Genomic DNA, 16,620 nt, shown 5'->3' on the forward strand with positions numbered 1-16,620 from the left:
GACTCCTTTTTTTTTTTAGACAGAGTCTCGCTCTCACCCAGGCTGGAGTGCAGTGGCCCGATCTTGGCTCACTGCAAGCTCCGCCTCCCAGATTCACGCCATTCTCCTGCCTCAGTGTCCCGAGTAGCTACAGGCGCCACCACCACACCCAGCTAATTTTTTTCTATTTTAGTAGAGACAGGGTTTCACTATGTTAGCCAGGATGGTCTTGATCTCCTGACCTCCTGATCCGCCCGCCTCAGCCTCCCAAAGTGCTGGGATTATAGGTGTAAGCCACCGCAACTGGCCTCACCTCAGCCTTTCCAGTAGCTGAGACCACAGCTGCACCACCGTGCCCAGCTAATTAAAAACAAACAAAAAACCTCTTCTACAGATGAGATTTCACTATGTTCCCCAAGCCGGTCTTGAACTCCTGGCCTCAAGCAGTCGTCCCACCTTGGACTCCCAAAGTGTGGGGATTACAGGCATGAGCCACAGAGCCGGCCTGTAACAAGACTGAAGGGAGGCCCATCTCATGCATGAGCATGAAAGCCCAGTCATCACGCTTATGAACTACAAAAGGATCATACAGCAAACACTGACTGAACATTGCCCTTGGTACTCCACAGGTACTGTCTCATATAACCCTCACCATGTCCCTGTCATTTTCTCCACGTAAGAGGTGAGTGAACTGAGGCCCAGAGAGGTTGAGAGACATAAGTGGGTCACACAGGTAGCCGGCAGGCTGTCTGCTGTGCACGTGGGGGGCCCAGACAGGCACGCGCATGGGCTGCGTATGTAAGCAGCAGTGTATAGAAGGAGCAGCTGTGAGCGCAGGTGTTCATGAGAGCATCTACTGCTCTGTTTACGTGGTGTGGACGTGGGTGTGCCCAGCATTTTTTTACAGAGTCTTGGCAGGCTCTGCTTCCCCAGCCTGGAGCACCCTCTCTCTTTTGGTCCCCTGATTATGCCTATTTATCTTTGAAGATTGAGTGCAGGCGTCACCTGTGCTGTGCAGCCTTCCCTGGCTCCTCTGGCTGAGTCAGTTGCATCAGCTCTCCCTGGCGTTGCTGTCTCTCCCCTTGCCCTTGCAGGGTGAGCGCAGGGACAGGGTGTGTCCCTTCATGTCTGTGTCACTCAGGTGCCTGGAACAGGCTTGACCAGGATATTAACAGGAGTAACAGCTGCTACTAGGACTCAGTGGGCCTGGCCACGCTCAGGGCCTCACTTAATCTCATTTCTTCATCTCATCTCAGGTGAGGAAGTGAATTTCCAGGGAGGATCATTGATTGAAGCAGGTGCATGGCAGAGCCGGACAGTGAGCCCTGAGTTTGGTGCCAGCCCTGCCACTCCCATACCATGCCCCATTCAGGACTATTATTTTTTAAAACTTTATTTTGGAATAGATATCACATGCACGTGAGAAATAGTGCAGAACATATGATAGCATTTAACACTGAAATGTGTTCTACCACCCCTGTCCCCTGGCCTTCCGGCTCCCTCCCCAAGGAGGGAACCACTGTTCCCAGGGTCTTGTGTGTCCAGGGCCCCTTCACACTGGGTTCCCTCACCCTGGATGTGTGTGAGCACAAACATATGTGTGCAAATCCTTCTGGAGAGGTTTAAGCATGAATAAACACAGATGCAAATCTGTACAGGACACATTTTCTTTCTTTCTTTCTTTTTTTTTGATATAGAGTTTTGCTCTCGTCACCCAGGCTGGAGTTCAATGGCATGACCTAGGCTCACTGCAACCTCCGCTTTCCAGGTTCAAGTGATTTTTGTGCCTCAGCCTCCCGAGTAGCTGGGATTACAGGCGCTACTTGCCACCACGCCTGGCTAATTTCTGTATTTTTAGTAGAGATGGGGTTTCACCATGCTGGCCAGGCTCGTCTCAAACTCCTGACATCAGGTGATTCACTTGTCTCGGCCTCCCAAAGTGCTGGGATTATAGGTATGAGCCACGGCGCCTGGCCCACTTCCTTCTTCTAATGCTGGAATGAATGTTCCTGTTGACTTTCAGACCCACTTGGCCAGTGCAGCCAGCTGCTCTGCTCTTGAGTGAGGACACAGCCACATGGGGGCAGCTGGAATGTGGTTCTGGAGATGCCACAGTTGAGGTCACAGCTAGTGGATGACACAGACTTTCAGCAACTGAATGAGTGAAGAGGGGAGAGACTGCGTGAGATTGGAGTTGGGTTGTGGGGACACCCTGGGCGTGGAGCCAGGGACACCTATAAACCTGTCTTCCTCAGGAGATCGTGAGAATCTGCTGGAGTCCAGAGGGTCAGGGCCAGCCAGGTCCCTGTGAAGTTCTCTCTGTAGCGCCTCCCAACCCCCCGCATCAGTGTATCCATGTCACGCTGCTGAGTCCAGAGGGCAGGTCCACCATCTGTCACCTTTCACACACACTTGGCCAGTGCAGTCAGCTGCCCCGCCCTGAGAGAGGACACAACCACACGGGAGCAGCTGGGATATGGCTCTGGAGATGCCACAGTCGGAGTCCCAGGGCCAGTGGATGGCCAAGCCAGGTGACCAACTTGAAGACGCAGGCTCCTCCCCTTCCTCCGGCCTGGTTGAGTCCTGGCCTTGAGAAGCCGCAAGGAGCTAACAGAGCGGGAGACCAACTGGGGCCAGGATGGCCAGAGCTAGGGAGGGGCTGGCCTGGGAGTTCCGGGCAGGGAGCAGCCTGTACAAGAGCTCAGGGGCTCTGGAAAGAAAGCGTGGTTGGCAGCCCCCGGGACGCAGGCAATGAAGCTGGAGCTGTGGGGTGGTGACAGGGCAAGGGCTAGCCAAGCACACAGGCACCCCGAAACCCCTCCTGCCCTTTGCAGGGGGATCTAGCCTTTCTGGGCCATTTAAGAATAAACTGTTGCCCTGCTTTACTAGGGAAACTGAGGCAGCAGTGTGGGGGTGGCTCCATATTGAGGCCTCCTCACGTGGCCTCCACATGGGGCTCATTCAAGTCAGCCTCACCAAGGTACACCCAGACCTCCCCCCATGCCTACCCTACCCCCAAGCAGGGGGACCCAAGGCACCCGGTCCCCAGGCAGTCTCCAATGAGAAGACCTGGGTCAGCTCAGGGGGCCACCTGGGCTGTGAGACCAACTGACCTGGACGTCACCTCATTGTGCTGCTGAGTCCCGGCCCCCTACCGGGGACAACTGTACCACCTCCCTCATCAGGCTGTTCTGGGAATTAAAGGAGCTTGTGAGTGAAATGCTTGTTCCAGGGTCCAGCCCACAGTAAGTGCTCAGAAAAAAAAAAGGTATCATGACTGTTAGGGAGGCAGCCTGGGTAGGGAGGGGATTTGGGCTCTAGAGTCAGACCTGCTGGGATGTGAGTCACTAAATTATTGCCCTTGGGTAAGTCATGTCCTTCTCTGAGCCTCAGTTTCCTCCTATAACAAGGGGAGAGCAAGAAGTACTTCAAGGGGTTGTTGTGGGCATTAAAAGGTTTGCCTTCCATAATGTGTGCTCGTGGCGGAAGCTCCATCAAAGTCAAGTCCCCTTGTAAAGTACTGTGGGACGCTGGGATGACAGGGGTGACTCACAGTTAAATCCTGACCCTTTCGTGGACCGGGAACTGCCATTAGCCTCCAGCCTTTCAGGATGGCTGCAGGGCTTCCCAGTGGGTTTATGGGGACATCCAGTCCCTTGCCATTTGGTGTAGAGCTGAGGCTGTGGCTGTTTCCTGCCTCGAGGGTGCCTGAATCAGTGGTCATTCACTTCCAGTCAGTCAGTCAGTCAATCAACAAACATCCCTCAGAGACAGACACCAGTGCTCTGTACTGGGCACTGGGGACACAGAAGTGATTCACAGCTGGTCCCTGGCCTCAGGGGACTCACAGTCTGGGGGAACCACAAGGAAAAAACATGTCAAGTTCCAAGTACTGGGGGATCCAGAGCAGGCTTCCAGCCTCATCTAGGGGATCTGGGAGGGCTTCCTGGAGGTGGCAAATGATGACTGATCTGAGTCCTGAGTCTTAGGGGGTCTGCCAGGGGAGGGGGTGGGAGTGGAAAGTGCATGCGGGGGGACAGCAGTGAGGATGGAAGAGTGCGCTACTGCTCCGTCATGCAGGGGAAGCCTGGAGCCTAGGGGACCCAAAGGGGTAGAGAAAGGAGACCACGGCAGACAGAGGGGCTTGTGTGCCAGAACTCCATCCTCAGGGAACAGGGAGTCAGGGCAGAGATTCACAGAGGGGAGCAACATGGCCGCTCCCAGTTTTAGAAAGCCCCTGCTGCAGGTGTGCGGATTGGACAGGAGGGAAAACCCGTCTGGGAACCAGGGACGAGGCAAGCAGGGCAGGGGCATGGGGCCCAGGAGCAGCAGCAGCCAAGAGAGGGAAGGGGGACCGGCCAGGGCTTGGTGGGGGTAGGGGAAGTCGGGCAGGACCCAGTGGCCACGTCAAACCCTCCTGGACTGCCCAGTGCCCCTGACCTGCTGGGGTCCTGGGTGGTGCTAGGGCAAGATGTTGAGAGCTCTTTCATAGCACAATTCTGCCAGTGGATCTACTGTGGAACCACCAGAGGGCCTGGCTTTGTGCCTGGCAGCACATCCTCCCCAACCCCAAGAGAAAGGAAGCCCTGAAAAGTGACGTGTGGGCACCTACCAACCTAGGAGGGAGGGGTCACGATTCTCACAGGCCATGGAACTGGGGCTTGGCCAAGTGGAGCCAGATCTCCTGAGGACTGTGGGGGCAGCAACATCCAACGAATACTAAAACAGCTCCAGACCGGGCGCCGTGGCTCACACCTGTCATCCCAGCACTTTGGGAGTCCAAGGCAGGCGGATTACGAGGTCAGGAGATCGAGACCATCCTGGCCAACATGGTGAAACTCCATCTCTACTAAAAATACAAAAATTAGCCAGGCGTGGTGGTGCATGCCTGTAATCCCAGCACTTTGGAAGTTCAAGGCAGGCGGATCACGAGGTCAGGAGATCGAGACCATCCTGGCCAACATGATGAAACTCCATCTCTACTAAAAATACAAGAATTAGCCAGGCATAGTGGTGCATGCTTGTAATCCCAGCTACTCGGGAGGCTGAGGAAAGAGAATTGCTTGAACCCGGGTGGCAGAGGTTGCAGTGAGCCGAGATTGCACCACTGCACTCCAGCCTTGCGACAGAGTGAGACTCCGTCTCAAAAATAAATAAATAAATAAAATAAAAATAAAGCAGCTCCCTTATTCCGGCCCTGTGCCACATTTTTGACATGCACCTTTTTTTTTTTTTTTTTGAGACAGTTTCACTGTGTCACCCAGGCTGGAGTGCAGTGGCGCAATCTCGGCTCACTGCAACCTCCGCCTCCTGGGTTCAAGGGATTCTCCTGCCTCAGCCTCCCAAGTTGCTGGGATCACAGGCATGCGCCACCATGCCTGGCTAAGTTTTGCGTTTTTAGTAGAGACCGGGTTTCACCATGTTGGCCAGGCTGGTCTTAAACTCCTGGCCTCAGGTGATCCACCTGCCTCAGCCTCCCAAAGTGCTGGGATTACAGGTGTGAAGCACCGCACCCGGCGACATGCACCTTTTCATCTACTCCTTACAACAGCAGAACAGCAGCACATCACAATAGTCTTAACAGCTCACATGTGCCTTGCACTTACCTCAGTCCCAGGCACCCTCTCAGCACTTCACACGCATGAGCTCATTTCTCATTTTCATAATACTTCTGGGAGGGAGGTACTACTATTCCCGCTTTACAGATAAGGAAACGGAGGCACAGAGAGGTCATGTAACTTGCCCCGGGTTGCAGAGCTGGGAGCAGGGGGACGGACAGAGGGCCATCTGACACCAGAGCCTGAGCCCTTCCCGCTCCATCGTCTGAAACATTCGCTCTCTCGGGCCACTGGGAACCTCTCAGTTACTTTACGGGCTTCTGTCCTTCCTCGGGGTTCCATCCTCTTCTCTCCCATTGCACCAAACCCTAGGTCAATTCAGGGCCTTCCATAGCCCCCACGTGCTGAGGATGGCCAAGATCGCCGTCCTGAGCCAGGGCACTGCTCACCTAAAACCCCCCAATAGCTTCCCACTGAGTTAAGCACAAAGCTAGGGCTTGGACACGTGACCCCCACTGTCCTTGCAAAATCAGATTCCAGCTCCAGCCTGTCCCCGCAGCCTCATCTCGGATCCCTCTACGCACACCAAGCTGCAGCCATTTCAGAGCCTTTGAACTCTACTGAGCTTCTGACGCTCACTGGACCTGGCACTCTCTCCCCTTCTCAGCCTAGCTCAATCCTGCTCAGTTCCAGCATCTTCTCTTCCAAGAAGCCTCCCCTGACCTCCCAGGCTGGGTCTGCTACACCCTCTGTGCTGACTGTGGCTTCTTGTAATTAATCACCTGATTCCAATTTCACCTCCCTCCTGAAGGGAGAATGCTTGATTCCATGCTGCATCCCCAGGAGCCTGCTCCAGAGGCTGACTCATGAGGCACAACACACTGAACAGGAACGGGTTGCAGGGAGGGCAGGGCCTTGATGGCAGCCTTGAGACTGAGGCTGACCAGGTCTTAGGAGTTCATGGAAAAGGTCTGGGCCGGAGACAGAGACAGATGTGGATGGTTAGCACAGACAGTACCAAAAGCCAAAGATGAGAGATCACGTTTTCACAAGAGGCTGGGCACGGTGGCTCACACTGGTAATACCAGCACGTTGGGAGGCCGAGGCTGGGGGATCACTTGAGGTCAGGAGTTCGAGACCAGCCTGGCTAACATGGTAAAACCCTGTCTCTACTGAAAATACAAAAATTAGCCAGGTGTGGTGACGGGCACCTATAGACCCAGCTACCCAGGAGGCTGAGACAGGAGAATCCCTTGAACCCGGGAGGAGGATGTTGCAGTGAGCTGAGATTGCGCCATTGCATTCCAGCCTGGGCGACAGAGTGAGACTCTGTCTCTAAGTAAGTAAATAAATACATAAGTCTTCACGGGAGGACAGACGATTGCTGAGGATAGACTCCGGGAAAGCACATCAGAGGGCTGGGAAGAAAATGAGAATTCCACAAAGGGGACTAAAGAGGAGCTGGGGCGTAGCTGACGCTGGAACAGAGGAGAAAGATGGCTGCCAGTGAACTACCCTCTGGCCCTCAGGGCTGCTGCCGCCCCTCCCATTGGAGCGGGGCTGGCTCTGTGACGCATTTTTGACTAAAGTGATGGAAGGGGTGCTGCAGGACCTCCAAGTCTAACTCATAAGAAGCTTGTAGGTTCCACTTGGGGCTCTTGAGGCTCCCTTTACTTTTTATTGTTTTTATTTTTTTAGACACGGGTCTCACTCTGTTGCCCAGGCTGGAGTGAGGTGGCAGCGATCACAGTTCACTGCAACCTCCAACTCGTGGGCTCAAGCAATCATCCTGCCTCAGCCTCCCAAGTAGCTGGGACTCCAGGCACGTGCACCACAATGCCTGGCTTTTTTTTTTTTTTTTTGAGGAGTCTCACTCTGTCACCCAGGCTGGAGTGCAGTGGTGCAATCTCAGCTCACTGCAACTTCCACCTCCCAGGTTCAAGCGATTCTCCTGCCTCAGCCTCCTGAGTAGCTGGGATTACAGGCATGCATCACCACGCCCAGCTAATTTTGTATTTTTAGTAGAGAAAGGGTTTCTCCATGTTGGTCAGGCTGGTCTCGAACTCCTGACTTCAGGCGATCCTCCCACCTCGGCCTCCCAAAGTGCTGGGATTACAGGTGTGAGCCACTGCGCCCGGGCTGCTTGGCTTTTTTTTTTTTTTTTAATTATTCCTTATAGATATGAGGTTTTGCTGTGCTGCCCAGGCTAGTCTTGAACTAACTCTTGGCCTCAAGTGATCCTCCTGCCTCAGGCTCCTGAAGTGCTGGATTTACAGTCGTGAGCCACTGCACCTGGCCAGAACTCCTTTTCTAGGGGGAAGTCAACCACCATGTAGGAAGTCAGGCTATAGGTTGTCCCAAGACCACCATGCTGTAAGGAGCCCAAGCTAGCCCCATGAAGTGGCCATGTGGAGAAAGAGATGTCCATGCTGGGCACGGTGGCTCACACCTGTAATCCCAGCACTTTGGGAGGCCGAGGTGGGCAGATTACTTGAGGTCAGGAGTTTGAGACCAGCCTGGTCAACATGGTGAAACCCTATTTCTACTAACAATACAAATAATTTGGCCGGGCGTGGTGGCTCAAGCCTGTAATCCCTGCACTTTGGGAGGCCGAGACGGGCAGATCACGAGGTCAGGAGATCGAGACCATCCTGGCTAACATGGTGAAACCCCGTCTCTACTAAAAAATACAAAAAACTAGCCGGGCGCGGTGGCAGGCACCTGTAGTCCCGGCTACTCGGGAGGCTGAGGCAGGAGAATCGCTTGAACCCGGGAGGCGGAGCTTGCAGTGAGCTGAGATCTGGCCATTGCACTCTGGCCTGGGCGACAGAGCGAGACTCTGTGTCAAAAAAAAAAAAGAAAAAAAAAATTAGCTGGGCATTTTGGCGGGCGCCTGTAATCCCAGCTACTTGGGAGGCTGAGGCAGGAAAATCACTTGAACCCAGGAGGTGGACGTTGTAGTAAGCTGAGATTGCATCATTGCACTCCAGCCTGGGCAACAGAGCGGGACTATGTCTCAAAAAAAGACACGAAGAGAAGTGCCAGGTTGAGCCAGGTCAACCCACAGGACCATGAATGACTATTTAAAAAGTGGTATTCTAGGCCATTACATATGTGGTCATTGGCTACACAGCAATAGGTAACTGAAAGTTGGTAATTTAACACCTACACAGTCCTCTGAGGTAGACGTTATTGTTCCCATTTATCAGATGAGGAAGTAAAGCCCGGAGGGACAGACGTGGCTCAGTAACGCTCACCTAGCCAGCCGGAGGCAGCAGGTAGGGTTTGACCTGGCAGGTTCATCGGAACCCGGTTTGTTTTCTTTCCAGAGCACACGCCTGGCTGCCTGAAGCAGTTGACCAGAACTTGCAGCCAAACCATGTGGTTTTGGTCAAATTCCCTGTGGCTGGGGTGACAGGGTCATTTCCCAGGTGGCTCATCTGGGCGCCTGCTGGAACCCTGGTTTATTCTTCTGTAAAGCAGGCTTCTTCCCTCCCGCCGTGCCACTGAGACGTGATTCACACATACTAAAAATGAACAAATCGTAAGTGCAAGGCATGGCGAATTTATTTATTTATTTATTTTTAGACAGAGTCTTGCTGTGTCGTCCAGGCTGGAGTGCAGTGGCGAGATCTCAGCTCACTACAACCTCCGCCTCCTGGGTTCAAGCGATTCTCCTGCCTCAGCCTCCCGAGCAGCTGGGACTACGGGCATGCGCCAGCAAGCCTGGCTAATTATTTGTATTTTCAGTGGAGACGGGGTTTCGCCACGTTGGCCAGGCTGGTCTCAACCTCCTGAGTTCAGATGATTCACCTGCTTTGGCCTCCCAAAGTGCTGGGATTATGCCCAGCCGGCATGGTGAATTTTTACATCTGTGTGTACCCACATGACCACAACCCAGACCATGATATAGAACATTTCTGGAATCAGAATGTTCCCTTCTGCCCACTGCTGGTCAATGCCCTCAGCTCAGAGGTACCTGCTGCTCTGACCACTATCACCATAACGTTCTGTCTGTTCTTGAACCTCACCTAAACAAAATCGTACAGCCTTACATTCTTCTGTGGCTATTTTTGGTCAACATTATGTCTGAAAGATTCACCAACATTTTTGTGTGTAGCAGGTTTTTTTTTTTTTAATAGCTGTATAGTATTCCAAAGTATGAATATACCACAATTTATTCATTCTACTACTGATGGACAGCTGTATTGTTTATTTGCTGATACGAGTATTACGGTACTCATTCTTTTGTGCATGTAAGCACTCATTTCTCCTGGATGTGTAAGCAGGAGTGGAAATGCTAGGCCATAGGGTAGATGCGTATTTAACTTGATGAGAAGCTGTCAGTTTCCCACCGTGGTTGCACAAAGCACACTCGCACCAACAGCACCTGGGAGCTGCCGTTCTCTGTATCCCCACCAGCACTTGGTACCGGCAGACCTTCTCCTCTGAGCTATTCTAATAGTGGGGCAGTGGGATCTCATGGTTTTTCATGAGATGTGGAGCACCTTTCAGAGACTGGCCTGGTTTTTGTAGCTCCCCTAGGAAGCCCTGAGGAGGGATGGGAGGGGGGTTGGTAAAGGGGATGTTCCCGCAACCCAGGTGTGAGACGGGGGAGCTCTGAGTTAGGTTGAGGCTAGAAGGGAGGCAGAGGATGGGATGGAGAGCTGTCCTGGGAGGACGGTGGGATGGTGAGGATGGACGGCAGAGCTGCCAGCAGCAGGCATCCCATCTCCCAGTAGCTAGGAATGTTCCTGATCTCCAAAGACAAGCAGTGCTGAGGCAGGGCAGTGCCAAGGCTGGGGGATTTGATGGCATGGGGTCCTGGCTCTCTCTTCTTTCTGCTCTGCCATTTTTAGCTATTGATGAGGGAAGATGGCGACAAGGCAAGGAGAGAAGTGTCCCCTCCTTGTGCCCCCTCCTTTGTTTTTTTGTTGGAGTTTTGCTCGTCACACAGCTAGAATGCAGTGGCGTGATCTTGGCTCACTGCAACCTCTACCTCCTGGGTTCAAGTGATTCTCCTGCCTCAGCCTCCTGAGTAGCTGGGATTACAGGCGCTTGGCACCATGTCTGGCTAATTTTTTGTATTTTTAGTAGAGACGGGGTTTCACCATGTTGGCCGGGCTGGTCTCGAACTCCTGACCTCAGCTGATTTCCCTGCCTTGGCCTCCCAAAGTTTTGGGATAACAGGCATGAGCCACCACGCCTGGCCTCTTCTGCCTTTTTTTTTTTTTTGAGATGGAGTCTAGCTCTGTTGCCCAGGCTGGAGTGCAGTGCCACTATCTCGGCTCACTGCAACCTCTGCCTACAGGGGTCACGCCATTCTCCTGTCTCAGACTCCCAAGTAACTGGGATTACAGGCGCCTGCCACCACGCCCGACTAATTTTTTTGTTTTTTGTTTTTTTTTTTTGAGACAGAGTCTCGCTCTTTTGCCCAGGCTGGAGTGCAGTGGCCGGATCTCAGCTCACTGCAAGCTCCGCCTCCCAGGTTTACGCCATTCTCCTGCCTCAGCCTCCCGAGTAGCTGGGACTACAGGAGCCCGCCACCTCGCCCGGCTAGTTTTTTGTATTTTTTAGTAGAGACGGGGTTTCACTGTGTTAGCCAGGATGGTCTCAATCTCCTGACCTCGTGATCCGCCCACCTCGGCCTCCCAAAGTGCTGGGATTACAGGCATGAGCCACTGTGCCCGGCCATCTTGTGCCTCTTTCTAACACCAAGGACGCCCTTCCTAGATGACCTCCTCCACCCCGCTCCCAAGACTTCCCCTCGCATTTCACTGGCTGGAACTGCATCCCATGTCCATTCCTCAAGCAATCCCTGGCAAGGGAATGGGAAACAATCTCCCCTCACTGCCCGCGGTCACTCTCCTGTGGGTCTTTCCCTGAACACACCAGGGACGTTTGCTCCTGCTGGTGCCTCCGCGTGGAAGGCCCTTCCTGATTCTTCCATCTGTAAGAGTCATCTTTCAAAGCTGCCTCCAAAGGTACTCTTCCACCTGCAGGCTGGCTCAGGGTCTCTTCTGCGTTCACAGCCTTCCAGGACCCCTACCGGATGTGGCTTGTTTCTGTGGCTCAGAAATGCGACCTCTTCCCAGCCCCATGAGACCACAATCAGCAGAGCTGGCCATGGTGAGGACTCCCAGCCCGCTGGACCTGGGCCTGGGGCAGCCACAACCCTGCCCTCACCCCTGCCCAGGGTTGGGTATGACCTCTGGGAAAAGCCTCAGGAGAGGACTGGGACTGAAAGAAAAACACCCATTTGATGGAGAAGCAAACTGAGGCTTAGTGAGGGGTGTGACTTGCCCAAGGTCATGGTCAGGGCCAGTCTTAGCTCCATGTCTCTCTCTCAGGCCTGGGCCCTGGGCCCTACTCCAGTGCTCCCCAGACTTTGAAGGTCCCGTGAATCACTGGGGCACCTGTTAAAATGCAGACGCTGGTTCAGTAGGTCGGGGTGGGGCTGGACTTGCTATTTCTCACTTGCTTCCGCTGCCACTGGCCTGTAAGCCACACTGGGGGCGTCGCAGTCCTTACTAAGGGGGACCTTGGATTTTCAGCCCCACCCTCAGAAGCCCAGAGGCCACTGCTTTAGGAAGGGTGGGGTGTGGGTAGGGTGTGAGTAGGGAAGCCACTTCAAGAAACCCCAATCTCCATTTCTGTTCTATCAGCCATCTAGGACACCAGAACTTGCTGGAACATTTTATTAAGTTAAGAGGTTCAGGGGGCAGGAGAGAATCACCTTTTGGGTGGCTCCGGCGGTTCCGCACCCAGCACAGCCTCAGAGGAGGCTGTGGGGCCATGGAAGCCAGCTGCTGGCTCCCTCTGTCCTGAGCCCCATGGTACAGGTCCAAATGGGGCAGGAAGTGTTAGTAGGAGGTAGGGTAGGAGGAAGGTGGCAGGCTCCCGCCTTTCCCCTGCAGAGATACCCTGCCATGGCTGCTGCCTGGGCCTCCGCCAGACCCCCAGACCAGGGCCACCAGCCCAGAAGCCCAAGCAGAGGGTGGCTGGAGACAGAGCGGGGACCAGGGCTGGAGGCACACGACCACCAGGAATTTTTTTTTTTTTTTTAAAGTATAAAGTGTTTTGGAAAAAAAGGAAAAAAATCTATATAAAAATCTCTTCACATATAAAATCCTGAAGAAGGTGCAAGGTAAGACCCAGTGCGAGGGGCGCGCTCAGATACGCAGTGTGTGTGTGTGTGTGTGTGTGTCCGTGTGTACATGTGTGCACGTGTGTGTGTGTCTGTGTCTGTGTGTGGGTGTGTGTGGTGGGTGCAAGTGCACGTGTGGCCCACAGAGGGTGGGGAGAAAGCTTGGCTTTTGACTTCCATCCACGAGGGAAAGAGGGCGGCTGGTCCTCCAGCCTGGAGGGTCTGCAGCTGAGCGGGACCTGAAAGACAAGGTGCGACAGGGCTGAGGCCTGGGCTGAGGGGCTGCGAGGCTATCCCAAGGCCAAGCAAGGGTGCTGAGTGGGTCCTTCCACCACCTCTCAGCCCTGAAGGTAGTCAGATCCGCTCTTCCTAGCTCCTTCGCGAGTAGCTCGGCCATAGGGTGGCCTCTCCTGCGTGCCTTTGGAAGTCCACGAGGATTTAGCAGAAAGAGGATGCTCCAGGTAGATGTGGCATTGGAAAAGCAAAAATAAGAACACTTTGGCCAGGTGCAGCGGCTCATGCCTGTAATCTCAGAATTTTGGGAGGCTGAGGCAGGTAGACTGCTTGAGCCCAGGAGTTCGAGACCAGCCTGGGAAATAATGGCGAAACCTCGCCTATGCAAAAAGTACAAAAATTATCTGGGCATGGTGGTGTGGGCCTGTGGTCCCAGCTACTCAGAAGGCTGAGGTGGGAGGATCCCTTGAGCCTAGGAGGTTGAGGCTGCAGTGAGCCGTGATTGCATCACCGCACTCCAGCCCAGGTAAGAGCAAGACCTTGTCTCAAAACAACCTATCAACCAACCACTTTGAGCCCTGCTAAGTCAACAACGAGTGTAAGACTAAATGGGACAGAGGCCTGGCCTTGGTGTGCGATGTCTGTGTGTGAAGCTCAGTGGAGACTCCCTGTGGGGGTCAGGGATGTGAACACTGCATTTGCCTCCAGCCCCAAGAAGGGGGGTGCACTGAGCAGGCCATGGCTCTGCACTGTGCCGCCCAGCTCTGAAGGAACAGGCTTAAGCTGATGAAGCAGCCTGTGGCCCGGGACTGATGGGATCTCTGCAACAATCCCGTGTTGCTGGGTTCATCGTCCCTTTTACAAAACGGGAATTGGAGGCTAGAAGAAGAAAGTGGCCTGGCTGGGGTGGTCCAGGAGTCCTGGTTGTGGGAGAGCCTCAGCCCCTGCCCACCGTGCAGGGCGCACACCTTGGCACCCACCTCTACTCAGCCAGGCTGTTGCGCATTGACTCCTTCTCCTGGAGGGCGGCCATGGCAAGGCGCAGGTGCTCCTTCAGCTGCTCGATCTCCCGCTCGGACCGCGTCTTGATGTGGCTCAGCTCCACGTAGACATCCTGGTACTTTCCCGAGGTGAAGCGCTTGTCCTGGGGGGCAGGAGGCAGGTATGAGGGCATGAAGCCTCTCCCTCCAGTCCTGCCCACCTGGCACATGGGCAGTACCAGCAGCCAGACCTCCCCACAGCCCCTCGCTTCATCCCTCCAGGTGGCTCCCCGAGAGGGCCCTGGGTCCTGGGCTTCCCTCTCCCACCTCCCTGGTACCACCTAGGGACACAGGTGTCATTGTCATCCTCATCCTGTTTGGGGGAAGGAGATTTTGCCCAAGACCGCAGGGCAGTGAGTGGCTAGGATGAGAACCAGGTCAGCCTGGCTGGGTGCTTGGGCCCTTCCCGTGAGTTCACGCCACCTGTTCTTCAAGTGTGGTAAACATGGTCTGGCTCACGTGCGCTTACAGAGCCACCAACACGTCCACTTCCTGCCCCAAACTGACAGAATGCACCAGGCAGTGACATAGCAGCCAACAGTGGGCCAGGCGGGCTGCAGACTCAGACTTGGGCTGAACCCCGACCCACCCAACTCCTAGCAACGCGGTTATTCTCACTGGAGTGCAAGCTCCCCACAGCAGAGATTTGGGGCTCTTTTGTTCACATCTGTCTTCCCAGCACCTAGCACAGTGCCCGGGACATAGGAGGTGCTCAATAATAATCAATAAATTAAATAACACTAAATAAACAGAAGCAAGTACGGCCTTGGGGAAGTCACTTCCCCTTTCTTAGCCTTAGTTTCCCTGTCAGTGAATGGGGATGACAACACCTACATGGGAGAAGCACAGGAGAGCCTGAGGAAGGATGAAGCAAGTGGAGGGCTTGGCACAGAGCAGGTGCTCACGGGATGGCATCCAGGTGGCTCCAGAGGCCCCCACGGCCCCCACGCCCAGCAGCGGGTCCTACCTTCTGCATCATCTGGAGTTCGTCTCGGAGGCACTGCACTTCCTTCTTCAGGTACTGGAGTTCATTCTCTTTTACACGAAGCAGCACCTGGGGATATAGGTGCTGGGCTGATCCAGGGCCAGAAGCCAGAGTTACCCTGGCCCACAGTGCCCTGCAGCCCGGGTTTTCTCTGCCTCAGGCCCCTAGAATGCAGCCCCTATCTGCACCAAAACCCTCTAAACCCTGGAGGCAGACTCCTCCAGGAAGCCCTCTTTGATTCCCCTGCTTTGCCTTCCCTTACTCTCACCCCTGTCCAGCCTGTGTGAATGGATATCTCATGGTCATCTCTGCTGCAGCCCTCATGCAGCACCAGGCTCTCACCTCAGGGGTAAGATGGATGAAAAGAAGCCCTACATAAACCTGAGCAGGCTGAGCTACTCCACAAGGCACCTCATTAACCCCTCCCCAACCCTGAGGGCCAGGTGCTGCTGACCTGACCAAGGAGGAAACAAATTCAGCCAGGTCTGGGGAGGCTTAAAAGCTCAGAATGGAGCCAGACTGCCTGGTTCAAATCCCAGTCCAGCTATGCAAGCTTTGGTAAGGTACTTGACCTTCCTGTGTCTCAGTTTCCTAATCTGTAAATGGGGACAGTAACAGTAGCTAATGTATGGAGCTGTCAGGAAGATTAGATGAGTTAACAGACAAAAAGGGCTTCCAGAAGTTCTAGGTACACAGTAAGCCTCACCTAAGTGTTTGTTAAAGAAATAAAATATCGGCTGGGCACGGTGGCTCATGCCTGTAATCGCAACACTTTGGGAGGCCGAGGTGGGCAGATCACCTGAGGTTGGGAGTTCAAGACCAGCCTGATCAACATGGAGAAACCCTGTCTCTACTAAAAATACAAAATTAGCCAGGCATGGTGGCACATGCCTGTAATCCCAGCTACTTGGGAAGCTGAGGCAGGAGAATGGCTTGAACCCAGGAGGCAGAGGCCGCAGTGAGCGAGATGGCGCCACTGCACTCCAGCCTGGGCAACAACAGCAAAACTCTGTCTGAAAAAGAAAAGAAAGAAATACTGAGGCTGGGTATGGTGGCTCACACTGTAATCCCAGCACTTTGGGAGGCCAAGGCCAGCGGATCACTTGAGGTCTGGAGTTTGAGACCAGCCTGGCCAACATAGTGAAACCCTGTCTCTACCAAAAATATAAAAAATTAGCCAGGTGTGGTGGTGCAGGCCTGTAATCCTAGCTACTTGGGAGGCTGAGGCAGGAGAATCACTTGAACTGGGGAGGCAGAGGTTGCAGTGAGCCAAGATCGTGTCACTGCACTCCAGCCTGGGTGACAGAGCGGGACTCTGTCTCAAAAAAAAAAAAAAGAAAGAAAGAAAAGGAAAGAAAAGAACAAGACTACAGTGATCCTGCGTGCGCACACACACACACACACACACACACACACACACACACACATTTTCTTACCCCAATATTTCCCAGTAAGGAAGGTGCTGGGGTGCTGGTGCCATTTTACAGATGAGCTACTGGGACTCAGAGAAGTGGAGTGATTTCCTATGGTACACGGCAGGTAGGTGACACAACGCAGGTGGGAGGGAAGAATTCTGGCTACTGGATGCGTAGTAGGTGTTCTGGCCTAGTCAGGCTGGCCAAGCCACTCAGAGACTTGGCTTTCCTGCCACAGGTGACATGCAGCCTGTGGTGGGGG

The 16,620-nt window shown here is 54.0% G+C and overlaps 1 protein-coding gene and 1 non-coding gene across 3 annotated transcripts in view; both read right to left on the bottom strand.

Annotated features, from left to right (window-relative positions):
• Nucleotides 1–456: 456 nt before the first annotated feature.
• Nucleotides 457–564, bottom strand: LOC126929947 (small nucleolar RNA U13). Its single transcript, XR_007717378.1, has one exon. It is a non-coding gene; the product is annotated as a small nucleolar RNA U13 (small nucleolar RNA).
• Nucleotides 565–9,697: 9,133 nt separating this feature from the next.
• Nucleotides 9,698–16,620, bottom strand: part of TRIOBP (TRIO and F-actin binding protein) — an 81,611-nt gene continuing 74,688 nt past the window's right edge. The window contains exons 22-24 of one of the 2 annotated variants that reach the window (XM_050806208.1): nt 14,926–15,012; nt 13,899–14,062; nt 9,698–12,923 (exon numbers count right to left, since the gene is read on the bottom strand). In XM_050806208.1, the coding sequence (XP_050662165.1) occupies nt 13,901–14,062; nt 14,926–15,012 (249 nt within the window). In that variant the 3' untranslated portion in view covers nt 9,698–12,923; nt 13,899–13,900. The remainder of the gene's footprint in view (nt 12,924–13,898; nt 14,063–14,925; nt 15,013–16,620) is intronic. The other variant, XM_050806206.1, reaches the window with a different exon arrangement.

Source organism: Macaca thibetana, chromosome 10, assembly GCF_024542745.1.
Source record: "Macaca thibetana thibetana isolate TM-01 chromosome 10, ASM2454274v1, whole genome shotgun sequence".
Taxonomy (NCBI): Eukaryota; Metazoa; Chordata; class Mammalia; order Primates; family Cercopithecidae; genus Macaca; species Macaca thibetana.